The sequence below is a fragment of the Belonocnema kinseyi genome, chromosome 10, assembly GCF_010883055.1.
Source record: "Belonocnema kinseyi isolate 2016_QV_RU_SX_M_011 chromosome 10, B_treatae_v1, whole genome shotgun sequence".
In the NCBI taxonomy this organism is placed as follows: Eukaryota; Metazoa; Arthropoda; class Insecta; order Hymenoptera; family Cynipidae; genus Belonocnema; species Belonocnema kinseyi.
Window position 1 is genome coordinate 67,749,327 of NC_046666.1, and position 26,718 is coordinate 67,776,044.

The window sequence follows — 26,718 nt, forward strand, 5'->3', positions numbered from 1 at the left end:
GGTAGAGGGGAAGTGACTTTTTTCGCCGGACGCGCCGTCTACATTTATGGCGGGCAACTAAGCCCGCACCGCATCTACGTTTATAATATCTTTGACCTTACCATCTGATGGGAGCCCCAAGCTCTCTGCCAATCAGAATTCGTTTCCTTCAAACCTGTTAACAGTCTTTCAACTTGCATGTGAATGGTGCTTAATGCTTTTTTTTCTATGATGCAACGCGGTACGATTTTAATGCAGTTTTCCTGCGATTTTTGCTAAATCGGCTGCTTTTCTTTGCTCGTAGCTCGATTAAAACAAAATGTCTTTGAAAAGAGCTTTGTTCGAGTCCTAAAAAAAGTTCTAGGTTTCTAAACTTCGCTAGCAGTATGAACCAAGAGTTCAAGGATTTTTCTGTACATGTGTTGGGAATCTGAGACGAGCAACACATACACACGACCTCGTCCCCGAGAGATGCCGTCGGCTCGCATTTCAAGTTTTTTCTCGGCATTCGTGGAGCAGTCGGCGTGTTTGTTACACTATTCCGATTATATTACGCTCTCGAATACAATTACCACCTGGTCGTATCCGGATTCACTACCCCGGGAAATTCCTCGCGTATCGAAATCGGCCTAACCTAATTCGCGGCACCATAAGTACCATGACAAAGGGTGGCATCACTGGGGAACGAACGGAGCCAGCGACGGAGCCGCAACTCTTCACATGACGCCATTTTACTAACCTTTTCCGCGCGGATCGCGACGAGGCAGTCGAATCAGTTTCGAGCAGCTTTTACACAAGAGAAGGAGGTCCCCAGCATCCGGAGTAAAGTTCCATTGCGAGAAATTGATTGCGTGAAAACGCACGGAGGATTTCAAAGAAAGGTACGGCTTCCACGTTTTTGCATGCGACTCTGCTTTGCACGTATCCCGGAGTCATCCGGACTCAGCGAAAACGAGATTCGTGACTCCTGGCCAAGAAATGAGTCCATTTTGACCCACCTTTGCCTAAAATAACGTCCACGACGAGTGCCATGTCGTTTCGTGACTTTTGGAGCGATTGCAAATTTCGAAAATTTGTTAGGAAGGCTTTACAGGCGACATTGTTTTATAGCACCTGGGGATTTGAAACAGAGTCCGGGAATAATTTGCATATAGATTTTTTTGCAGTTCCCGAGAGGGTTTTACTGAAGGGGGTGATAAGTTGCAAATGTTAAAAGATCGAGTTTTAAATCTTTCAATGTTTAGTGTCGTTTTTTTTTGCTTCGCTGCATGTTTCAAGGTGCATTTCTGAGAAAAGGGCTTTGTCATCTCTACAATCATCTCTAGTGCAAATTTATGATTTACAGTGAATTTAAGTTCGGGTTTTAAACTCACGGAAATACTTCACGAAACGGAATTTAGAATATATAAATTGAACAAACTCTGTGCTTTCAAGAGTTAGCCGCTTTCAGGTTGAAGGGCTTTTAGCTATATTTGTAAAAATAGTGTGGCCACTGGAACGAAATTGTGTTTTTTTTTATTTTCCGTTAAAAGTGAACGATTTGAATTTGAAAATACTACGTAGTATAATTTTCTGAATACTATTGAAAGTGTAAGTAACTTCAAATTGAAGTTTATCAAAGTGAACAATTTTCCAAATTTATATCTTTATAAATAAGGCAATTTGAAATTATTAAGTTCCAAATCGAAGGACTTTTAATTGAATCCTTTTAGTTTGATTATTAAAAAAACTATATTTGAGTATTTTTAATAACGAAAAAGTTGACTACTTTTTTTTTATCGCATTTGCATAATTCTAGTTTTGTCTTGTAAACAAAATTCTCTAAATTGGTCAATTTTGTATTTACTTATTTAAAATTTTCAGTGATTATGATGTTTTTTTTCTTTTATATTTCATGAATTTCTGCAGTTTTTTCCTTTATGACATGCTACGATTTTACTTTTCAATAACTTTGATTTACAACCGTAGACACGCATGAAATATAATAGTTACGACATAAAAGAACAATTTTATTTTAAAAACCAACTTATATTATTACCTAATCTATGTGAATTAAAAATAACAAACTGTTGATTACAGTTAAAAAGAATTCCGATCAAAAATGGAAATTACTTGTTTTTTCTAAACCTACTTTTCGAATTCTTTTCCAAAATAAGTTCAAACTTACAATTAGCATATATTTTTCATGTTCATACATAACTGTAAACAGATTTTAATTTAAAAATGGAGTGTGCAGTGAGTACATCCTTAAATCGTGTAATTAGTATATTAGGGGTACACAACGTCTTCAACCGGTAAATATGTAGGTTTTTGAAATCACCTTTGCAACCACTTTCAGTTAGATATCTTAAATCGTAATTTCAAGTGGATACGTGTCTCATTTGAAATTTAAATGCTGCCAGCTTTAAATTGCTACAATTTCAGATGCTTTCAAATTAATTTGCAGTGTTCAGTGTTTCAAATTAAAACTATAGGCGTTCTAACGATTCTAACTTAACAGTTTCAATGCTGCTAACTTATAATTAAAATATTTAATATTTTTTCGATTTAAATTAAAATGATTCTTTATTAATATTTATTTCGCGACATAAAATTTGTGTGCAGTGCGTGAGAGATGTGGATTGAATGATTACTAAGAGGGGATTTTTTCCAGCTGAAATCCACGAGGAAAGTTATGATTATTTTTTTAATTACAAATAGTGTTAAAAAATGTAAGGTTTACAAATTTCAAGTTTCAGTGTAATTTAATTTGATAAAATTTACAATTTAAACGCTGAAATTAAGAGACTTTTAATTTGAAATCTTTTTAAATATGCTAACATTTTTTTTATAAAGCAAGGTACCTGCTTTTCTATTTACAATCTAGTTTTTTATTTGAAAATATTCAAATTTGAAGGCTCGCGAATTTAACGTCAAAATGACAAAAAAAGAGGGGAAAGTAACCGCATTATGAAGATGTGAAATTGACCAATAAAAATGTTGCAGATTTGGAATGTTGAAACTCCATAGCTAAAAAAATACCAGGCCTTTTATGTTTGGATGTTTTACAGATTCGTTTTTTGAACTTGATGTCACGTTTTAAGAAGGTGCAATTCTTGGAATTTGTAACTATTTTCCGGCATTGAGTGAAAAAATCAAATTCTGAAGCGAAATAAATATATTTCTCAATGCTAAATTGTAAGTTATATATATATAATTGATAGATTTATGGAATTTTAAAGTCTGCAACATTTAAATGAATTATTAGAATATTGATATTATTAAAAATATAAATAAGCATTACAATTTTTTGTTTGTTAAACATAACTTAATGTTTAATATTTACTGTCTCGTTTTCGTTGTATAGTTGAAGATTGTAGGATTATTTGAATTTTATGGTAGAGAGATTATGGAATGCATGTTTTGTTGTTTGCACTTCAAATGAATGCATAATTTTTTGTCGCTGTATGTTACATATATCGGATAAGAAATTCAGATCTTTCTCAACCTTGTAGATAAATATTAACTGGTACTACATCTGAAAGATCTTTTAATTCCAGAAACGACCTTTTGAAAAATTTAATCGAGGATTAATATTATCACAAGAGAGCGTTCATATATTACGTAACATCTTTTTTCTCGGAATTTAAATTTAACATGAACGAAACAAAAATTTGACCGGTAACATTTGTTTAATTTTATTTTATAATATAAATACAATTTCTAAGTTTTAAGCCTATACTACAAACCATTTTTGAAACCTGTGTTTATATTTTATTCAAAACAAATAGTAAGTTGACATTTACTTTTTATTTTATCGTATAGTTAATTACAAATTGTGAATCATTCCGAAATTAAAACATGCTAGAGTGTGAGAATTGAAATGTTATTATTTAGTGTGTACACTAATTCTTCTATTTTTTTCAGGTGACGCTGAGGCAGTGGCCGCTATTATGGAAGATGAAGACAGCGAAAGTCAAGTTATGGAAAACTGGTCAGTTCTTGACGAGCTGCAATACCGGAACTCGACAATCGAAGATACCTTAACTCACTTCAACAACATTAACACCTTTTCCGATGGAATCGAAGATCGAGAAGACAAGTGCCATACGATTTGTCCTCCGGAACCCATTAATAAAACCCCAGAAGTGAATTCCAAGTTCATCTTCAAGGGTTTCAAAAAACGGATTCTCGCTCAGGCACAGGAGAATCAAAACACATTACAGAAACCGGTTCTTCAAGAACAACAGTCAATCTCGAAAAATTCAAAAGATAAAAAGGATCCAAAGGGTGGGAGGGTGAATGAGTATGCTCAGTATTTAGGACTGCAACCTTCACCAAATTCGGATCAGCCTACTCCGAATTCTGCACTGCAACCCGCCCCTAATTTGAATTTCAAACCTGGTCATTATTCGAATTCCCAACCTGGTCATCATTCAAATTACCAACCTGGCCATTATTCAAATTCCCAACCGGGTCATTATTCAAATTCCCAACCGGGTCATTATTCTAATTCCCAACCGGGCCATTATTCGAATTCCCAACCGGGCCATTATTCGAATTCACAAGCGGGCCATCATTCAAATTCCCAACTTAGTCAAAATTCCAAGCTAAATTGTCTCAAGTGCCATTCTACGGGGAATTCGATACCGAGGAAATCTTGTACATGCTCTTCGACAATGGTTCCAGTTCAAAACATGGCAAGCACTTCGGATCTACCATCTTCCCAGCTTGCTAATAAATTTAAAATCCAACGGAAAGTTTATCTTTGCGCAGCCTGTGGAACTTATTTTGAAAACTGGAATCTTTTTCTGCACATGAGGGATATGCACCAACGCCATTTGTGTCTCTTCTGTCTCGGACTTTTTGACCACGCAGAGAGACTTTCCTATCATTTAATGAAGAATCACAACATCCCGGAAACGTCCTTCACATCGGTAGAGGAATTCTACAAAGCTTTCAAAGGATCCTGTTATTTAATTTGTTGTAGTTGTGAGAAAGTCTTCACGGAGACGGACAATTTTTATAATCACTTTTGCTCGTCACCGCAAAAGGTGCAAGCGTCGGCAAACGTTTGCTCGATTTGCAGGCAGGTGGATGGAACCCACATGACGACTTGTGGTTTAGCGCCGGGATCTGATAGTGAAGTGAGTGTGACACCGGGAAGTCCGGAAGACAATGTTATTTATAAGAATAAATTACCTGTGAAGGGCGCCTCGAAAAAACATTTGAGACTAAATAGGGTAGTAAATGCGGGAGAAACTTTAGTGAATCATTTTCATGCCAAGGGGGTGGACTTGGAGAAGAAGGGTAGTGCAAAATTTCAAAAGCAGAGTCAGAATCGGGAGGTTAGGAAAGAAATTTTTAACACTGCAATTACGGAAACGGAGACGCAGAATACGACGAGGGATACTGTTGCAGAGACGATAATGGAGGTTTCAAGGTACATTATTCTGGAAGTGAAATTTTCGATAGATTTTGAATTGGTAGTTTAAAATTTTAAGCCGAGAAAAAACGAGTTAAGGTGGTTATGCCAAAAATCAGGCGTTTGAAAAAAATAGTTTTTCTATAATTTAAAATTTTTTTAATTGGCAAATAATATTAATTTTAAGAATATTAGTTGCTATTTAATTTTCTCTTAGTGGTTGAGTATTAATAAATGGTGGCTTACTTAATATGTTCTCTACAACTGTGCTGTTTTCAATTTTAGGATTACATTTTTCTGTGGCTGGAATACTTAAAACAACCATTAAAAAAAACATTTTTCAAACAAATAACTATGTTTGAACTTAATTGATTTATTTTCAAAATTGGGAACAGAGTGTTAGGGAATATTTTTCCTGAAAAAATAAGCCATAATTTACTAAAATTCAAACATTTTTTTCAAATTGGCCAGAGGCGACAGAAAGAAAAAATTAAGTTAGAAAAGCTATTCTTAAATAATTATTTTTCGTATGTTTCAAACTTTTGTAATTATAGCGAATATTTTTTCGTTCTTAAAATAAAAAATAATGTATAAAATAATTAAATTTTTTTTAAATCATAGAAAATATTTTCTTTTCAAAAAGCTGATTTTTAGCACGACAGCTACCTTAATTGAGGAGTAGCTGAACTGTTTAAAATTTAATTTGTTACAGAAAATTTCAAACACAAGTAGAAATTGAGCAATCTCTAATTTCAGGATTTTCCTATATGTGTTTTCAAATGCAAGCATTTAAATTTGACTCATTAAAAATAGACAACTTTTAAATCTTTAGGTTTTGAAGACAAAATCATTTTTAATCGAAAGCCTTTCGAAGTATGAAAAACATTCAGGCTGGAAACAGTTACGATTAACAGTTTAAAAATTGAACATTAAAATTTGGAAATGAAGTGTAAAAATTATAAACAATTAAAGCATAAACCTCTTTGGTTTTTTAAATTTATGTTGATTGAAAAATCGCCAATATATTTCTGACTACCAAAATTCTCATCACCAATAAATCGACTATGTTCTAAACTTTCCAACTTTTTTTACTGCGAAGCTTTACCAGGGGCCGCTTGAGACAGGAGGCAAAGACAAGAATTCCAGTTTCTTAACTTAGATTCTAGGAAAGTCTAAAATTTAGACAAATGAGTTAATTGAATCGCTCTGGCAATACAATTGCAAGGACATAATAGGGTGGTTCAAAAATACGAATCGCGATTTTGGGTGGTCGCCCCTCCCCCCCAGTTCACTTTCCAGAAAAAATAATTCCCTTATTTTTTTAAATATATTAACATTTTCCTGTGCCCTAGGCTTCTGAAATTTAACATGGAATCTAAAATTTTGACCTCCCACTCAACCCCCTTGTCCAAAGAAAAACACCCATCCTACAAAATTGCAGTTTTATGTCAATTTCATACGAAAGACGGTATTACATTAATTTATTTCGAAAAAAATGCACGATTTACTGAAAAAATTATCTTAACAAATATGCAATAAATAAACGTATATCTTGCATTTTTTGGGAGATTTTTTTTAAACAATACAAGGAAATTGGTACGGGGGTCAACATAAAAAGTGGTTGAGTAGAAATTATTCCTGGAATATTCCTCAAGAAGGCATTAAACTTTAATTTAGAAAAAGTTAATAACAAGTACTTCTGTTTTCCATTTTTCTCGAAAAAACGAGCTTTTTCATTTTAAAATCCTGTGTTAATTAAAAAAAAGCTTGTGGGGGGCCTGGGGCAATTACAAAAAACAAAATTTTAACCGATATAAATTTAGATTAGAAAACATCAATCATCCGTGATTTTGAATCGGCGAAAGCGAGGCGTCAAATGTTTACTTAAAACTATATAAATTGTTACGGTTAACTAATGTTAGTGATTTTTGTAAAATAAATATTTCATTTAACAATAACAAGACCTACTTTATATGATTACTTTTCCTCTAAAAACAATTATTATAAAATGAAATAATTTAGTAAACTACTAATTTGATTACTAATTATTTAATTTGGAAATAAATTTTACTTTCAATTGGAAGAATTTTAAACTTATATTTAAAAACTAAGAATGAAAGGGATGGTTAATTTAAATTAGCCTCCGCGCGGTCGATAGTCTGAATCGGCACCTGTTAACGATGAATGCAGTGCGATGAAATTGTTGCTAATTTTAGCATAATATAAGTAATAATAATATAAGCCTTAAAAAGGACTCTGATTTAATTCGAAACATTTTGACGATTTTTTATTAAACAGAAAAAAAACGGAAATAGCCTACGCCTCCTTAATATTTTAAGCTATCGTCAAAAATATAAACACTAATTTGAAAACTCGATATTTTTTCAATGAAGCGCCATTTTTTCTGAGAATATCTGTTAAAAGCTTTTCAAACAATTTTAAACCCTCTAGCGAATGTGCAAACTGCTCAAAATTAATCCATACATTTAAGGGGTTGTCTTGGGTGGGTTCCAAATGTGCTAGGATTAAACCTTGTTGAATACTTTTGACATTAAATGCTGCCTTAGAGTAATATTTTTTTAAATACCTACGACATTAAATGTTACGCCTGTCAGTGAAAATATTTCGACTTCTCAAAAACAAACTAATGTCTCGGATAATTTCGTTTCGTTTTCAGAACCAAATGAAAATTCTTGTCTCTAGGTATACATTTTTCAGGGTGGCCGCTAGACCGGGGAATGCCCGGGAAGTTTGTTATTGACCGGGTATTTTTAAAGTTTTTATCAAAGAAGGTTTTAAATAGTTTAAAAATTAGTCAATAATAATTAGTCAAAATTAAATATTTCTATTAGGTTAATTTATGAATTTGTGCATTTTGAAGGTCTTAAAATAAAAAATTAAACTCACTAAAGTACTTCAATAATAATTTTCAAATTTCTTGAGATGCATGCATAAATGTTTTTTGAAATTACAGTTTTAAACTAATTATTCCGGATATTTCTAATACTTTAAGTCACAGATTCAAAAAAATGCAAATTGTTTCTTTAAACTTGGACAGTTTTTGACATCATTCAGATATTCATAATTCTTTTCCAGATGGCGAAATTTACTGTCCTTCTTCGAAGTTGCTCGGAAAACTTAAAAAATATTTAAAATTAACAAAGTTGAAGCAATTTCTTTAAAGATAAAAATACTATTTACTCAAAAAACCAACAATTATAATGTTTGCCAATTTTTTATTATGTTTATTTTGTAGGGAACACAATCCTGTGAGTCTCATGTGGAAAGACTTATTTCTTATTTATGATGTCTAACTTCTCGTTTACGAGAAAATGATTAAAATTAAATTTTGTAGAAAAAAATCCGCTCAGGTCATGGAGAACTTAAAAATGTGTAAAAAGTTAAAGAATGTCGTCGTTGATAAAAATATCGGAGATTAAAAAAAACTTGCAAAGTATAGAATTTCTATAGGAGGTATTTTAAATAATCTTCAAGAATAATTAATTCCAAATTTTGAATAAAAATTTTTTTTATTAAATGTATAAAAACTTTATATTTTAAATGTCACAAGATACAACAATGTCTGGAAAGAAGACAGTTAATCTCACCAGTATGGAAAGAAAATTCGATATAATTTAATAATGTCAAAAATGATCAAAGTTTAAAGAAAAAAATTATTTCATTTTAGAAACAAACATCAAAAATAATAAATTTGATTATTTATAGTTTTGTAGAAATATTTTTTTCTCACATCGAAAAAATACATTTTGCCTGGAATTTCTTTAAAAAAAAACATTTCTTTGTCGAGAAATTAAGCACCTTGAAGTGTAGAACATGACTTATTTAGACACGATCCTGTTAAACATTAAAATATCTTAAAATTGTATTTCTCCTTCTTTAATAATAACAAAAAAATGTGATAACATCTATTTTAGTTCAACAAATTGTTGAATGCTTTTGCTTCGCTCAAAGGGCCACCCTGATTTTTTTATACACAAAATGATGTTGGAAGACATTTTAATTTCGTTGTTGCAACAATAATTAATAATAAATTATTTTCTTAGATTTACAGATTATCTTTATTTTTTTCTTGAGATTCATAATTCTTAGAGAAATGTCTCAAATTTATAAAGTCTAAGTACTGTTATCCATGAACAAATTCTATTGTAAAAATCTTGAAATAGCCAACTAAACATTCTGTACGTTTTAAACATAATTAGACCTAAATATATTGAAACCCAGTTTGCAAAGTAATTACAAAGTGTTCTCAACCCTTTAAAATCTGTGAAAAAATATAGAAATAGTTAATAAATTCTACGATTGATTTCGTCTAATTTTCTAATATTCATTCTTAGGTATACCGGCGAATCAGAGAACAACGAAGAAAAGGTGAAACGCCTTCCCGAAGAAAAGCCACCCGAGTCCGAAGCTCCCTCTAAATCCCCCGAAAAAGAAAAGTACGACAGTGTGACTGAAACAATAATGGAAGTTTCACGAGTCTGCGAGAGTGAAAAGACTTCAATTTCCGAAGAAGATGAAGTCGATTCCGCGAAAAATACATGCCTAAACGAGTCAAAAAACACCGTCAACGACGATTCCAAAGAGGAAGAAATCAAGTCATCGAATCCGAAGAACGAAGATGACGTCAGATTAGCAGTCTCTAGTCCCCTAGATCAGCATTCAGATACCAGTGAAGTTAAAAATCCAGAGCCCGAAGCTCAAAATGACACACAAGTCGAATCAGCCTCCAACAGTCCAGCCAGTAGTCCCACACATAAATCTCTCTCCAGTCCTCAACAACATCCCCAAGCCACCGAATCGCCGTCAAAACCCGAGGAAAAAACGCCCGAACCCGTTCAACGAATCTGCGACTACCAATCCTTCAACACAGTCACCAAAACCGACAGGAGTCTCGTCATAAAGATCTGCACAAACAAAAACTCTCAGTTCTCAATCGCGTCGCGAGTTGGTAACAGCAGTGAGAATCACAACCCAAATACAGAGTCTGAGGAAAACAATAATCGGGAATCTTCCACTTCTGAGGAAAAAAATTCCGACCGGGGGAGGGACAGTCCTGAAAGTTTTAATCTTAATGAATGTGATAGTGATTCTGACAGTGAGAAACTCGCTGTTGTTGATAGTAACGCCGAGGAACAAGGAGAAGCCGATGGAGAACAAGGATCAAAAATGGAAATAGATGAAGTAAAGGATGAAGAAAAGGAAGAAAATCTGGTAGAACCAGCTCCAGATGCACCAAAACTCGAAGAAGGCGATGGGATTGTTCTCGCCGGGGAGGAAATCCCGTTGATCGAACTGAACATTGAAGACATACCAGAAAATATGCAAGCTCAAGACCTTTTGCGGAAATGTATTGAAGCAGCGAGTGTTTTCTGCGTCTACTGTAACCATGCGCGTCATATTGCAGTCAATGGCAAACAGCTAGGTCTCCACATGCTCAGTGAACATCGGTTTCAGCCTCAGCATCCAGCCGTGATTCTCCAAACCGACCAGGTCATTTTCAAAATGAAGAAATCGATTGAGGAGTTGGACTCGCATTGTTTCAACCTTGATTCCTACAGCACGCCGCACGGAACCTATCATATTCCGATTCCAAGGATTTTCGAATGTTTTCACTGCCGGTTTTATTCCACTGTGCACAAAGAACTCTACCTTCACAACAGGAAAATGCATCAGAAGACTATTCTCGTTTGCATTATGTGCAAATCGACATTTTTCAGCTACAGCGAGTTACTCTGTCATCTTTGCCCAGGAGCTTATTCTCCAAATATCAACGTTAAATACAGATGCTGTCTTTGTCCCGTTAGCAATCTTCCTTCCGCTTTCAGACTGATGGTCCACCTTCGGAAAAGGCATCATGCTTGTGACGTTTGTCTAGAGTCAACTGGAAACCAACAACGACTTTCCAATCATGTCTGGAAGCACAAGCTGCATCATGTTTGCTACCGATGCGGCATCTCTTACAGGAACAAACCCGACATCACGAAACATCTATTCTGGAAACACGGAACAGAGAGTGTCCTCTGTAAAAAGTGTCTGCAGAAGAAGTGGCCACACGTCTATCATTTCTGCATTCCACCGACTGCTTTTGTTTGCGAGGAATGTAGTTTAACGTTCTCTAAAGCGGTGGCGCTTAAAGTTCACAAGAGACTTCATTCTGAAGACGTGCCTCATGTTTGTGTGGAGTGTTCCGAGAGGTTTATTTCGCAAAAGCTCTTAGCGAAACATGAGATGAAGCACAAAGAACCACCAGTGATTGAAAAACCGACTCCGGCAGAGGAGGAGATGGTAGAGGAGGAGAAACATGAGAAGACTGAGGAAGAACAAGTTAACGATGAACAGATGGAGATTGTGAAAGAGGTTAAAGAAGATGAATCAAAGAAGAAGAAGGTTGTAGATCTGTACGACCTCCCGCCTCTAAATTTATCATCCGACAGTGACAGCGATTCCGAGGAGGAGAAGCTCAAGTCTGAAGAGAAGGAAGAGAAAGAAGAGTCTCAAGAAAGTAAAATAGAAGAGTCAATAGATAAAGAGAAGTGCGAGGAGCAAGAACCAAAGAAAACTGAACTTGTTGAAGAATCAATAGAAGCGGAGAACATTGTTCACGTGGAACTAAACGAAGAAGAGAAGAAAGAAGAGGCACAGATCATGGATGGCATCTGGGACAATTTCAAATCCTACGCAGCTAGTCTTGGAATTCAAGAATCAACATCATCTCCAGCGAAAGGAACAGACACCGACATTGAGTTTCTGAAGTCTGTGATTTTGGCAGATCACGATTACTGCACCGTGACTCTGGAACATGAAAAGTCGCCTAAAACAAATGAAGAAGATTACCAAAAAGCGAGGAGTAAATCTCCAGAGGCTCCGATTACAGTAACTCCTGTTAAGACCGGATACGAGCAGGAGGCGAAGAAGAAACTGAAGGCTTCTAAGAAACGGAAACGAAACGAAAGCTCGTCTTCGAGCGACTCTTCGAGTGATTCCGACTCGAGTAGTTGTTCCTGCGGAAGCAACTGCAGTTGTTCTTCTTCCTCGGGAAGTTCATCAAGTTCCAGCAGCAGTTCCGACTCGGATAGTTCCGCATCTGAAGGTTCGCCGAAGAAGCAGCACAAGAAGAAGGAAAAGAAGAAGTCCGATGTGGAGCCAGAAGTGAATCAGACGCAGGAAAACGGATCTTTTGAGGAAATTATAGAACCCGGTGAACCTCCCCAGCCAGTTCTGCGAGAATCAGACTTGGAAACTGACGAATCGGAAACTGACGAGGATTTCTATGACGAGAATCCTCAGCTATTGGCTAACAAACTCTTCGCGGAGAAGAGGAATCAGCTTATCTTGTCGACTGCAGTACCTCCAGTTCCTACAGAGCCTGCGCCACTGAACAACGGAAATGTTCTTGATACTGACTCTCCTAGTATTCAGGAAACGAACACTCCCAGTATCCAGGTGAAGAAGAAGGTGAAGACCAAGAAGAGGAAGAAGGCTGATAAGGGGAAACAGAAAGTCCCAATTGTGGAGTCGATCAAGCTCAACATTCCCAAATCCTTTTACGACAACCGACCCGGTTTTCACTCTTCTCCATCTGTAATCACCGTTCAGCCGAGCAGATCTTCCACGCCCAACTTCATGTCCCAGGAGGCTTTCGACTCGACTCCTAACGTCGCAGGAAGCGGGTCGGAGAATGAGAATAAAAGAGCTTCGAAGAGGAAGAGAATCCCGAAGCGCTTCTATGGGGATTCGAGTGACGAAGAGAATGAGAGGCTAATGCCAAAGTGGAGAAAGATGGAACCAGTCTTTACTCCTAATCCAATTCCAAGGTCCCAGGTTCAGCCGCAGATTCAGAATCTGGCGACGCCACCACCTTACAGTGGAACTACCTTAACTCTGAAGCGAAGTAATTCGACTTTTAAGGTCGAAACACCAGTGGCGAGTGCTAGTGAGTCGGAAGAACCGGCAGAGAGTAGTAGTGAATCGGAATCCGAAGCTGATGATGGTCCGCAGATTCATTTGCCTCAACATCTACCTCCGAATCCGGAACGAGTGGATAATTTGTATTGTTATTGTCAGTGTCCGTATGACGAGGTTTCAGAGATGATAGCCTGTGACGGAAGTGACTGTCGAATCGAGTGGTTTCACTTTGAGTGTGTGGGCATAATGGTCCCGCCAAAAGGGAAGTGGTACTGTCCGGACTGCAGAAAGAGGCTCGGCATCCCGGAGGACAACGAGGACTTTGTTTACTCCCAGTAGCGGTACTTTGGGCTTAGATTTATCCGAAAGAAGATAAGAGACTACTTAAATTTTCTAATTATTACTTAAGATTTTTATTACCAAGCTCACGCGCTTCTAGGTACCTCCTAGCGTTTCCCTACCTTTTCCTGCTTGGTAAATGACACTGTTCCATGTTGATATTTTTCGTAAATTGAGATAATGTTTGTAAATAGATGTAAATACTCCCTAGAGTTTATAATTGAGTGACGGAAGGTTTTTTGTGTAAATTTGTTTGTACTTCTTTTAATGGCGTCAGTGTAAAATGAAGGAACTTTAGTAAAGAGAAGTAGAGGCACTAAAGATACTTGAGACTGGGTTTCCTTCAGGGATTTGAATTGCGGAGAGATGAGAAGGGAATGAGGGCTGAGAGACTTTCAATTTTCAAGATTGTTAATGACTGTCGGCACTGCTGGCAGTGTCTTGGCCTACGTTTCGATTTAAAGACTACCTTTTTTTCGTCGATCTTCAGTACTTGGGGTCTACCAAGGAAAATGAAAACTGCATTTTTCTCAGAATCAAGGGTCTAATTCCGAAAAGTCTGAAAATTTCGAGGGGTTTTGACCGATTACTTTTACTAGAAAGTCTTGAAATGCTCAAGTGACAAAATAGTTTTACCACTTTTGATTCCCAAACTGAAAATATTTGGCAAAATAATGAAAAATTGAAAGGTTTGGAGTAAAAAGACTCATAGAAGTGGTTCGTTTTCGAAAAAATAAAAATATGGAGAAAAGTATACCGTGAAGTAACAGAAACGACACATTAGAGAGATCAAGGATTCTTACATGTTGAAATTATTTTCACATTTTTAAAATATTTTCTTTTAACAACACGTTTTCGATAGAAAAAAATTATCTTTGTCGGATTCAATGTTGAAGTTAAATTAGAGCGAACTCCCTACATTTTGTTCATTTTTCCTTAATTTTCTTGATAGCTTAAGTACATTTTCACGAGAAATTCAACGGGCATAAGATTTATTTTGAAATAATTAAATATTGTAAAAATAATTATTGTTTACCTACTATATTATTTTGAAAAGCGATAAAAAAATTATTTAAAAATATTGTATGACCCTTGAATTCCAGTAGATTTATTGTATATTATTTCACTAAAATGTCGTTAAAAGTACGTAGAAAACCCCAAAATGGTTGAATAAAATTTAAGAGAATTTAAGTAAGTGGTCAATCTCTCGAAATTTGCTTATTTTAAGGATTTTGAGCCTTGAAAATGTTGCTGAAAATTTGATTAAATTTGTATTTTAAACACTCTTCGTTAAAAAGTCAGATTGTATTGTGTGTCCCAATCGGGTTCAATCTAAATCTATCGCTTCCAATTAGTCAATAATTTGCATACAAGTATCACAAATTAATTAATTTAATTTTACACTGAAAAGTCTTTAAACGATGATTTATTGAAAATAAGCTTTCCAAACTTCGCCAGTGATCATGTAATTATTTACAATGCCATTTTTCTCAGTACGCGAAAGTTTTTGGTTAATAAAAATTGATAAAAAATTGACTGCAAAATATTAAATTTCAAATGTTAAGGAATTATAAGCTGACGCTTAAAAAAATTGAATTTTGAATGAAAACTTGTACATTTTTCATTCCACAGTATTAATCGCAGAGCTTTATACAAATGATTAATTCCTTAATTATATAGATATTAAGACGAAAAGTATGGCGAGACGAATTTTCTAAATAGTTTCTAAGAGAAAGGTATTTAAAGCAAAAAGAAATAAAGGCGGTTTTCTTTTCTATATCAATTAAATATATACAACTTTTAATTCTGGTGGTTTTTGATTGTAAATTAATAGGAGTGCATAATATGGTAATCAATAACAAAATGCGATAGGAATCGAAATTTAAATTTCGAAAATGAAACATTCCAAAATTGTAAAATAAAAAAAAAGGATTTCAATTATTTTCTCTTTAAATAATTGGTTTTGTTTTTCACGTTTAGAAGGCGTAATATAGGAAACACGACACAACATTTTTTATTAAATACTTTGCCTATTACGCTATAAAGATTCGTTACACGTTTGAAGTTTATGTAAAAGTTTCAATTGTTATTTTATTTTTTAATCATACTTCACAAGTTACGTGATTCCTAATTGTGAAAAACTCTTTGTTGTAGATCGTTCGTTGAAAACGAATGTAATATTGATTTTATTGAATTTTCAGGTGTTAAATTTATTATCCTTGTTTAGGAAGGGAAGAGTTTAATTCCAATATAAAATTTTAATGTATAAAGTGCATACTAAATTTTTTATTGTTTTAACAATATTTTTTAATAAAATTTGACTTTGCTAATTTTAAGAATTATCAAAACAGAAATCAAATTTCTTATAGCGTGTATGCAATTCTGGAAAACTCTTCCCTTCGAATCTGTGCTTTAGAATCGACTAATTCCAAACAATATTTATGTATTTGAACAAATTAGGTTTTTTTCTCACTCAGAATTTTCATTAGTGTAGTTTTTATCTGTATAAAGCAGAGAAGACGTAGAGTTTGAATGCAAAGTCAAGTCTCGCCAAAGAAGATTTTAGAGTAGTTGAAAGTTGATATGTTAAAACAAACGACGATGACAACGTAGGGAAGAAACTGAAAGTTTTCTGCTCAAAGTATCTAATGCCATTTTTTAACGCCGCAGAACGAAGCATAAATAGACTTTTTATATCTGTAAAAACCGTAGTTTTTTAGGCACTACCTTCGTCAGCCCTCCTCTCCTTTGGCAATTCGATTCCCATGATGTATGTGGCAAAATCTTTGTAAGATATACTCTGTACCATAAAACGATAATACATTATTCTGATGAAGCCTATCTAATTTTGTTGTTATTATTTTTATTATTGTTATACATCCCTCCTCCCCCATATTAAGTAGCCCTAAATGGGGCCATGCATAAGTAACGTAAAGTATTTGGAGGGGTGGGGGAATAGGCCAACGATTTTTATATCCTGTCTCACATCACTAAAAAACAAAATAAGAAAAACTTGGTAGAAAATTCTACTTTATTAAAAATTAATTTTTCTTTTATTCGAAGATTAATTATTTTAGTTAAAAAATCATTTCTTTAGTAGAAACTCAACTATTTTGTTGAAATCAGGGATTCAAACGAAATTAAAGGGGCATTTTTGTATATTTGCCAATTATTTAGATAAATTTAAAAGAATTTGGCTAAAAACTATGCTTTGTCTAAAAAATTATAAAAACATAATGAGCCTACGAAGGCACAATGTCAAAATTATGTGTTAATCGTATTTTATATAAAAAAAGAACGAAAAGGAACGTAAGGAAACTTTCATTACGTTCCTTTTTCTTTCTTTCCACATAAAACTTTGGCGAAATACAAATTTGACAATATGCCTCCGTAGCTGCATTATTTTTTAGTGACTTTTCATACTTAGCATTATTTTCAAGTAAATTATATGGGATTTTAAGAAATAATTGGAAAATATCTGAAAATGCTCCTTAATTTCGTTCGAATTCCTGGTTGAAACTTGTTTTTGTTGAGGATTAAACTGGTTTGTTGAAAATGCGACTTTTTTATTTAAATAAACTGTTCAAAATTAACTTTTTTTCTAAATGTCACTTACTACATTTTTTTGTTAAAAATTTATATATTTGGTTGAAAATTAAATTTTCGACTGGAAACCTGTTTTTTAGAGCTTTTTTTCTTTTTTAAATTATTTTTGTAAGAAAAACTTAAAATTGCATTTTTGGTTAATAGTTTATCTTTTTCAGTTAAAAAATTCAAATATTTGTTTAAAAATTTATGTAGTTTTTGGAACATACGTTTTTTGATAGAAATTTAATCTTCTTGATTGAAAATTCAATCACATATGGTTACAAATTTATTTATTTAGGTGAAGAAGGAAATATTTTGTTGGAAAATAATTGTTTTTTACTTCAAACTTTATTTGTCAACTGTAAATTTAAGAATTTGATTCAAAATTAACGTTTCCGTTTGATTCACATATTTCGTGGAAAGTTCATTTTTTTAAAATTAATTATCCGTATTAAAAAAGTAACTTGTTTTTTGTTGAAAACTGAAGAAAACTAAATTTCATGTTAAAAATGTATTTATTTAGTTAAAAATTTGTCTTTTTTGTAGATAATAATGTGTCTTTTTTATTGAAAATTCAAGTACCTATTTGATTCAAAGTTGATGCATTTTGTTAAGAATTTGTCTTTTTGACTTGAAAATTGCACAACTTGGTACAAAATTCAACATTTTTGTCATTTCTAGTTTAAAAATTTATATAATTTGTAGAACATTCGTCTTTTTGGTGCAAAATTAATCTTCTTGGTTTAAAATTCAACTATTTGGTTAGAAATGTATGTATATTGTATATTGAAAATTCGTCTTTTTGATTTATTTCAACTTTTTTATTTTTAATGAAAATCTTTCCTTGATTAAAATTTCATTTACTTCACTGTTTGTTGAGAATTATAAGATTCATAAGAAAAGTTATTCGGTTAAAATTATGTAAGTGAAAAGGATAAGGGGGGTCAAAACTTACGGACCCTGGCAAAGGCGGGTACGTGGTTGAAAATAAAAAAGTACGTAATTTATGCACAACCCCAAAGAGGACCAAGAATTTCAAGTTAAAATTTTAGGATTTGAAAAAGCAATATTTTACAGTTTCATTCTTTGTATCGTTACGATAAAAATATAAGTTAATGACGAACGTTTTCAACTCTAAACTTATTGATGAAATCCTTAAAATAAAAGCTCTTTTTTGCAATTTTTAACATAATGACCTCAAAAATTAAAATTACTTAAAAAGTTTAAACATATTTTCGTATTTAAAGAATAACATTAGAGTTTCCAAAAAAGTTTCTAGAAAATGTAGTTTTTTAATTTAATACTTTAGTTATTAATTTACCTCTGGCAAAAAATCGAAGTCTGCTTTGGAAAATCGTTCTAGCGATGATTTATTTTTATTTTTACTGTTTTCATGGAGCACAAGAGCCGTTAAATAAGTGAATGCTTCTTCAATGCTCAAGGGTTCACCTACATATTTAATTTTGTAGAACATAAGATTAATAATTTTCAAACTGAATACGATTATGCCATTTCAATGCAATGTGATTGTTTTGAACATAAAGAATATGCACTCAAATTTTATTTTTGAATATAATTATAACTCACCATAAGATTTAGACCCCTCTAATATTTTATTAGAGCCGGAACCAGCTTTTCCGAAAAGAATATCCACAAAAGTTTGTCTCGTTAAAGTTGGATTTTCAATTTCCTTAGGATTTCCAAAATTTCGAAAAGCATCTTTAAGCTGTTGCATCGAAATCCCAAAAACAGGACGATGGTTTACATAGAGTTGCACAAATTCTTCAAAACTAATTTCCTCTGCCAACTCGCCATTTTTTGCATAATTTTTGTAGGAAACTTCACCCATCATACTCTCCAACTTAGAAAAAAATTATAAATATTGATATGCGTAATCATCTATATAAAATTAAATATAAAATAGAAATTTCGTTTGGTACTAAAATAACCTAATTTATTTTTCATTTGTTAATATGTATATAGAAACCTCTTCATTGGTAGGATAATATCCCATAGATCGCATTAAGTTTGGAAGTTGCTTGATGGAAACTTTATCTGATACTATTCTAGTGCCTGTAATATTTTCACCTTGGTGTAAAATTTGACTGTAATAAAAAAGGTCCTGCATTTCATTGGCCAACCATCCTTTTTTTCCACCTTCAATGAGACAAAAATATGGATAAATGCCTTCACCGCCTAAGCGAGCCATCACTTCTACTGATCTGTTAAAAATAATAATTTTAAGTATAAATTATACCATATAAAAGTACAAAATTATGATCTAAATTTTCCCCCCAATAGAAATATAAAAAATTTAAGTGAATGTGAGAGTCCGTCACGTGACCAATTACATGTTTTATATTCGACGGCTTTATAATGAGAAAAATGTATATATTGTGTTCAAATTTGTGGGAAATGGTTAGAAATATGCAAGGGCACATTAGCCTACTTCAGTTGAATTTTTATTTTGTTTAAATAATGCAATTTTATTACTTTTTAATTTGGTATGTAACTGAGAACAGGGCTTTGGTGCCCTAGTTAAAATTGAATTGAGCGTGTGGATTCCATAACGTCCTTAGCGCTCGGAAACGCTCTCCCAGTACGCTGTGCCTTGCGGAAACGCGGAAAAATGTCCGAAAATGGCCAACTTCGGAAATTCACTGCGCAAAAAATATGACTATATGTGGCTCGACGAGCCGCATAACTTTCATGAAGAAACTTTTTTCATTAAATTGATCGTTTTTTTGCTAAAAATTAAAAACCCAGAAATTTTCATTGTACCGAAATCAATCACTTTTTAAACTAAACTCACGAAAACTCGGCTTCTGTTCGACGAAATGATCTCGTTTTTTTTTCTCCAAATAGAAAAACCCATTCTGATGCCAATTATGTTTTGAAAGTGGAATTATTTCTTATATTTGCAACATAAAAATTATTGCAAATCATTACTGTCAGGAATCGTTTCCTCAGACTTTGAGGGACAAAAGTCTGCAGGGAAGTTTCGCGGACAGACAACTTCCAGTGGCAAAGTTGTTCTTTGATGTTTAAGGGAAATTTTAAGGAGAATTTTGGTTTGGGATTTCTAATTTATTGCCACTGATCAACAATATATAAATAAATAAAGTGAAAAAATTGGCCATTTCAGCTTTGTGAATTTTTATCTCAAGAAAAAATACAGAAAAAGACTTACCATCAGCTGGAAGTATTGAAAGTCAACATTTCTCGTCACAATGAGCTATAGAATACGAATAAAGTATTATTTTCAACATGACATCAGCATAAGTCTGTTTTATAGGGTCCTGAAAAAACTCCATAACTGAAAAAATGAGTTTTGCGATTTTTGGGTCCTGATTACGATTTTTTAAAATGTTTTTTTAATGCAAATTGTTGCTGCTATATGAAATACTACTTCATACTCGTAATTAGATACTGACAAAAATTGTTTAAACAATTTATCATTGTTTTCAGAAATTTTCTCTTAGAATAGAGATGGAAAGTTGCGGTTTTTTCAAAACTTTTCCACTTTTTGTCCAATTTTCAATTAAACTTAGGCGACACTTAATTATTGTTAACAAAAATAATTGCTTAAAAAGTCTAAATTATTATTGTTAATAACATTCAATTTCAATAATGCTAGAAAGTTACGGTTTTATCTAAATTTTTTAACTGTTTGCCCAATTTACAATTAGAGTGAGGTGGATAATTAATTAATGTTGAAAAATTAACTTTGTAAATAACTTAATATTATTGCTAATGATACCTTATTTGAATATTGCTGTAAAGTTGCGGGTTTTCCTGAAATTTTCAACTTTTTATCCGCTTTTCACTTAGTATGGTAATAATCAATGTAAATTAAACAAAAATAGTTCTATAATTAATTTATTCTTGTTCATAACTGTCTTCTCTTATGCGAGTTAAGAAATGCGCTGGTTCCTTCTTAAATGTTCAACTTCCCTCTGCTCTTTTTAATTAAAAAACATTTCTTTTTTAGATTTATTTCTTCATTTGATTTAAAGGTTATATGTATAAAAATTCTGGAATTTTTTTTTTTTTTTTTAATTTGAATATTATACATATTAATATCATTGCTTTTTCTACATCCCAGGGATTATCCGGAGTAGAACGGGGAGGGAGGCTGATAATGAAATATGTGCAATACCAAATTTTTCTATTACGCTTTGTAAAAAACTGCTTATTATAATGCAGAACAAAACTTTCACAATTCATTTACAGACCTAGTCCTCCCACCTACTCCTATATTATATTCCATTCTATGTTTCTGTCTCTTGTGTAAGATAGCTTGTTTGTTTGAATTCATTTTTTTAATCATTAGAAAAAAGCAAATAAATGTATTTAAAACAATACAATACTATTTCAAAAATGATTCTTTTTGAGGTTTTCTTTTTTTTGTGGCTACAAAGTTAAAGCAAAACTAAATATTTAGGGAAAAAGCATATTTCTAGCATTACTCTATGCAACGATAATTATAAACCATAAACAATTCTCTAAATAAGAATGTTTCTTAACTTTCATTAACTATTACATTACTTAGTAAAAAGTGGACAAAAATGTAAGAGTTAAAAAAAAACCGCAACTTTCTTGCATTATTTAAATTGAATATTATTGACAATAATAATAAATTGTTTAAACAATTATTTTTGTTAACAATCATTAAGTATCATCCAAGTTTAATTAAAAATTGGAAAAAAATTTGAAAAGTTTTGAAAAAACCGCATCTTTCTATCTCTATTCTAAGAGAAAATTACTTAAAACAATGATAAATTGTTTAAAAAATTTTTGTGAGCATCTTATTATGAGTATGAAGTTGCATTTCATATATTGGCAAATATTTGCATTAAAAAAACCTAGAAAAATCGTAATTAGCACCCAAAAATCGCAAAACTCATTTTTTCAGTTATGGAGTTTGTTCAGGGCCCTATAAAACAGATTTATTGTGTTGGCATATGGAAAATAATACTTTATTCATATTCTATAGCTCATTGTGAAGAGAAATGTTGACTTTCAATACTTCCAGCTGATGGTAAGTCTTTTTCTGTATTTTTTCTTGAGATAAAAATTGAGAAAGTTGTGGGGCTCGTCTAGCTGCATATAGTCGTATTATTTGCGCAGTGAATTTCCGAAGCTGGTAATTTTAGGAAATTTTTCCGCGTTTACGCAAGGCACAAGGTACTGGGAGAGCGAGTCCGAGCGCTAAGGACGTTATGGAATCCACACACTCAATTAATAGACTTCGATTATTTAAACGAAATAAAAACTCAAATGTGTCAGCAAACCATGTTCTTATCAATTTTGAATCATTTCGCAAAATTTCAGCACAATATATTTATTTTTAAATTATAATGCAGCCGATTATAACAACCAATAATTGGTCACGTGAAAGACTGCCACATGCCCTTAAAATATCGCTCTATTTTTTAAATGAATGTTTTAGTTTCATAAATAGTTATTTATTTTTTGTGATTAATTATTATGATGAACACAGGGAAATCTTTTCATTTACCTCAAATTAATTTTCCACTTTAAAACACACCTGTCATTGTATCCAAGAGTGAATAAAAATTTCTTACAGGGACTAACACACATTTTTATAATCTGTTAAAATATGTTAAAATGTATATCTGTTAGATAAAAGATTAAATTTTTTATTATAACAAAAACAACAAAATCGGAAAAATCAGGGAAATCACTTTTTGATGATGCCCAGTCATGCCAACTACTTTGTATGGATTTCCATCCAAGGGAATCATTTGTATACCAATTTCTTTTTCAGTTGCAAAAATTATGTAGGATCGAGTTTTTTCATCTGATTTTGTAGTTAAAACCTAAAAATTCACGTTGGATTATTATAAATTTAAAAAAATTCTCTTACAGGGTGACCGTTGGACCAGAAAACCGGTCGTTTTTTAAGACCGGAAAATGACAGTCGATTTTTTTACCGGAAATTTTATAAATGTTTAGAAGAAAAATCTATGCAGTTACTGAGAATATTACAAATATTATATCAAATTATTATACGCAATTTAAAATAAACTTTTATCTTTTCTGAGAGCAAATTAACAAAGTTAATATGAATTCGATTTCAACTTTTTTCAAATGTTATATTATATGTATTGTTATAAATATAGTACGCCTTGGTTCATTCAAATTTTCAGAGTAAGTTTAAGAGATATTTATAAGTTTTGAATAGATTCAAAATTAATTTAAAACTTGAAAGGATTTAAAACAAAATGTAAATTTTTGCAGATTCTGCAACAAATTTAAAAACTTTTTTAAAAATTGTAAAAAATTTCATAAGAATAACGAAATTTCCTTAAGATTCCTAAGAACAGTACAAATAATTTTCAAGTTTCTGTATATAAATGAATCAATTAATTAAAACAATGTAACTTCTAATGATCCGGAATTTTGTATTAAAACGGCCATCCTGTCTTAGAATTCAAACTAATATTTCGAATTTGTTTAAGAAAAGTGCCATACCTTCATATTTGTGACAGGAGAACCGTAACTGGGGCCCAAAAAGGTTCCTCGTATCATTTTAGTCATATCGTTAAAAAGTCGGAATTTGTACTAAAACCATAAAATTTATAATATTAAAAAATAAGAAAACTTAATTTCATAAAAGAAATATTATAAAATGTTTGAAAATGAAATATGTACCTCGGAATTCGATAAAACCAAAAATTTCTCAACTCCGACTTGAGGATACCAAGCCATAGAAAGTGGAATAGCATTCAATTCAATTTGGTGGACGTGCAAAATTTTCAAGCCTGGTTCTGGATAAGGTCCACTATTCCAAATTTGTATTTAAATATAACTTTTTTTCTCTTTAGAATTTTTTTAACTCAATAAATATATTTTCTAGTTTACCTATTTTCCAAATCATATTCAACAAAGTGCTGATCTTCACCAAGTGAGAACAAACATGGAGTTCTCGAATTACCTCTCATTGGCTCAAATAATATTTCTCTTATGGGAAAATAATGAGAGTGATGTTTTCCAATAAAATTCCAAAAACCCCAGGGTCCTTTCTTCCCCGCTCTTTTAAAAACCGCTACCATCATAGCATTATCCTACAAATATTGTATGTTTTAGTAAGATTAATAATTATATCCAGGTAAGTAAATTATATTTATATCATTTACAATTTTTATTGCTTGAAAAAATAGTAAAAAGTCTTTTTTTATCATTTTTTTATAATCTAGTAGGAAAAAAATTTGGAAGCAAATATAAATTGTTTAAACAATTGAAAAACAAATTATTAAAAAAAAATTGTTCCCAACATTCACTTTCTGTTTCATTGACTCCAAAAGTACTGACTTTTTACGCTGAAAAATTCAAAAAAAGCAAGAAGTTTTTTCCCCATTTTTCTCAAAATAATTTCTTTTTTCGCGAACATCATAAAATATAGAGAAACCTTGCCCTCCAGCAAGTAAAAGTTTTGTTTGGACCTCCCTAACGAATAGTATCAAAAAATTATTTAAAAATCTGTGAAGAGAATACTGAATATACAAATCCGTTTTGCCGACATCCGGGGCCTTCGATAATCCTGTTCCATGCTAACATGTTTTGTATGCTAACATGGTTTTGTTCTCTGCTGGTGCAGTTTACGAAGAATATGCCAAACACAGGCATTGATCATTTTAGCATTGATACGAATAACTTTAGCGTGGAACACAATCGTCGAAGATTGCATATCGGCAGTGGCGGACTGGCATGGGAGCCTCCTAAGCCATGCCAAGGCGCCCCAAAAAGATTATATTGTTTAAACAAATAAATATATGTTAGATTGCAATGGAAAGAGTGAAAAGAATATCCAATAATATCCACGATTTACACTTGTACTCCTATAAGTAATACCAGTAAAGTGAAAAGTTTCCTCCAATTTCTGTTTACCCATATTATTCCTATGAAATTCCCTGATTTATATTTTGGTTTTTATTAAAGAAAATATATGTTTTAAATGAATAATAAGTTATTCCTATTGAAACAGTAAAAGTGAAAGGAATATTCTTGTCAAAAACTTCATTACGGAATTTTAAATTCATTTGTTTTCGATGCAATCCGTAATATATTTATTGATCAAAAATGTATAGGACACCTAAATACATTTTTTATGGGCGCCCGCTAATATATTGATTTTTTACATATGTTATCTTTCTATGGCGCCTATAGGTACCTTGTGGGAGTTTCCAGATCAACTTATTTATGTAAAAAGGATGACTCCATTTTCGCTTGCAAATATGAAAGGGGGCAACTCATTTAATTTATTAAAAAATCTCTACTAATTATCGGCTTTATTTAATTATTTTAGTAACTGTTAAGTTTAAACTCAATTTTTATATTAAAATGACTACTTATTAGTCGAAGTTTTCTTTAAAACAAGTCATTAGCTTACATTTAAAGAGTTCGGATCAAAAGATATATTTCATTATTTTGGAAATTGTAAAATATTACTATATTTTGCTATACTTTACTGTAATGATTGTTATTTTATTATAATTTTATCATTTTTCGTAATTTGTAATGGTGTGACAAGTTTTTCATTCTTGAATAATGTGTTTACTTTACACTGCATGCTCGGTCTTTATATTTCCCCACATTTGTGCAAAAACTTTTAAAAAAAAAGATCAACACATCGACAAACTGCAATTTGGTGATTTCGAATTATCTTTTGTTAAAGCTCCTTCGGCATTAATGAACACATTCTTATCTTCGCCCTCGATTTTTTCAAAAAATGTGAACTTTTCTACATTACGTTCAACACTATTATATCAAATGTATATTACATTTATTTTTGTATCTCGGCCCAGGATTGCTTTTTAAGTTATTGCAAAATAAAGTACGAATTTTATTTATAATTAATTATTTAATATTTTTGTTCCTTATTTTTCTGTAAATTGTATTCTCAGCTACCCTGAAAAATGTATAGTTTCAATCAGTTTATATTATTACAATTCATTATATGCATGGGCATTGAAACAGACATATTTTCACTGTCATGTTTTTATAATTTAAAGAGTTCGCCTTCTATAAATAAACTATCTTGTTATTAAAAAAATTTAATTTTTTATTTTCAATGTTTTTTTAAAGATTAAAACGAAGCTTAAAATAAAAACGCGTTCCACAAATAATGATTAATAACGAATTTGGAACTCTTTTGTGGGTGAATAAAATTTGGTCCATTTATTTTTTTTTGTAGTTTGTGTCTTTTACTCCAAAAAATTTTTTTTGCTTGTCATGTTGTTTTTTATGAATAAAACATAAACTACGCATCCTATTAAAGCGTCATTGACCAATTTGTATTTTTTTTTTATGCACCATTTTTTTCAATTAATCTTTTTTTGTCACTTGCATAGTTAGACCACGAAACAGATTGTTTTATTTTTCACTATTTTTTTAGTTGATTAAAATTCGAATTTTCGATTTTTCAACAAAATTCAAAACGTTGTTATGACAGGCTG

At 32.0% G+C, this 26,718-nt stretch overlaps 3 protein-coding genes across 4 annotated transcripts in view; 1 reads left to right on the plus strand and 2 right to left on the minus strand.

Annotated features, from left to right (window-relative positions):
- Positions 1-336, minus strand: part of LOC117182346 (huntingtin-interacting protein 1) — a 56,848-nt gene extending 56,512 nt beyond the window's left edge. For both annotated transcript variants that reach the window (XM_033375508.1, XM_033375507.1), the window contains exon 1: positions 102-336. The gene's annotated coding sequence lies outside the window, so the exon portion shown is untranslated. The remainder of the gene's footprint in view (positions 1-101) is intronic.
- Positions 337-414: 78 nt separating this feature from the next.
- Positions 415-16,494, plus strand: LOC117182345. The gene is made up of 3 exons (XM_033375506.1): positions 415-860; positions 3,886-5,401; positions 9,739-16,494. The coding sequence occupies exons 2-3, from the start codon at positions 3,912-3,914 to the stop codon at positions 13,646-13,648; spliced, it is 5,400 nt and encodes a 1,799-aa protein (XP_033231397.1). The 5' UTR covers positions 415-860; positions 3,886-3,911; the 3' UTR covers positions 13,649-16,494.
- The window catches only part of LOC117181183 (cilia- and flagella-associated protein 251-like), a 15,324-nt gene continuing 4,970 nt past the window's right edge, over positions 16,365-26,718 (minus strand). Inside the window, exons 14-22 of the mRNA XM_033373750.1 lie at positions 24,125-24,327; positions 23,915-24,044; positions 23,735-23,824; positions 22,945-23,079; positions 22,758-22,849; positions 19,224-19,458; positions 18,824-19,097; positions 18,558-18,685; positions 16,365-16,448 (exon numbers count right to left, since the gene is read on the minus strand). Of these exons, the coding sequence (XP_033229641.1) occupies positions 16,365-16,448; positions 18,558-18,685; positions 18,824-19,097; positions 19,224-19,458; positions 22,758-22,849; positions 22,945-23,079; positions 23,735-23,824; positions 23,915-24,044; positions 24,125-24,327 (1,371 nt within the window). The remainder of the gene's footprint in view (positions 16,449-18,557; positions 18,686-18,823; positions 19,098-19,223; positions 19,459-22,757; positions 22,850-22,944; positions 23,080-23,734; positions 23,825-23,914; positions 24,045-24,124; positions 24,328-26,718) is intronic.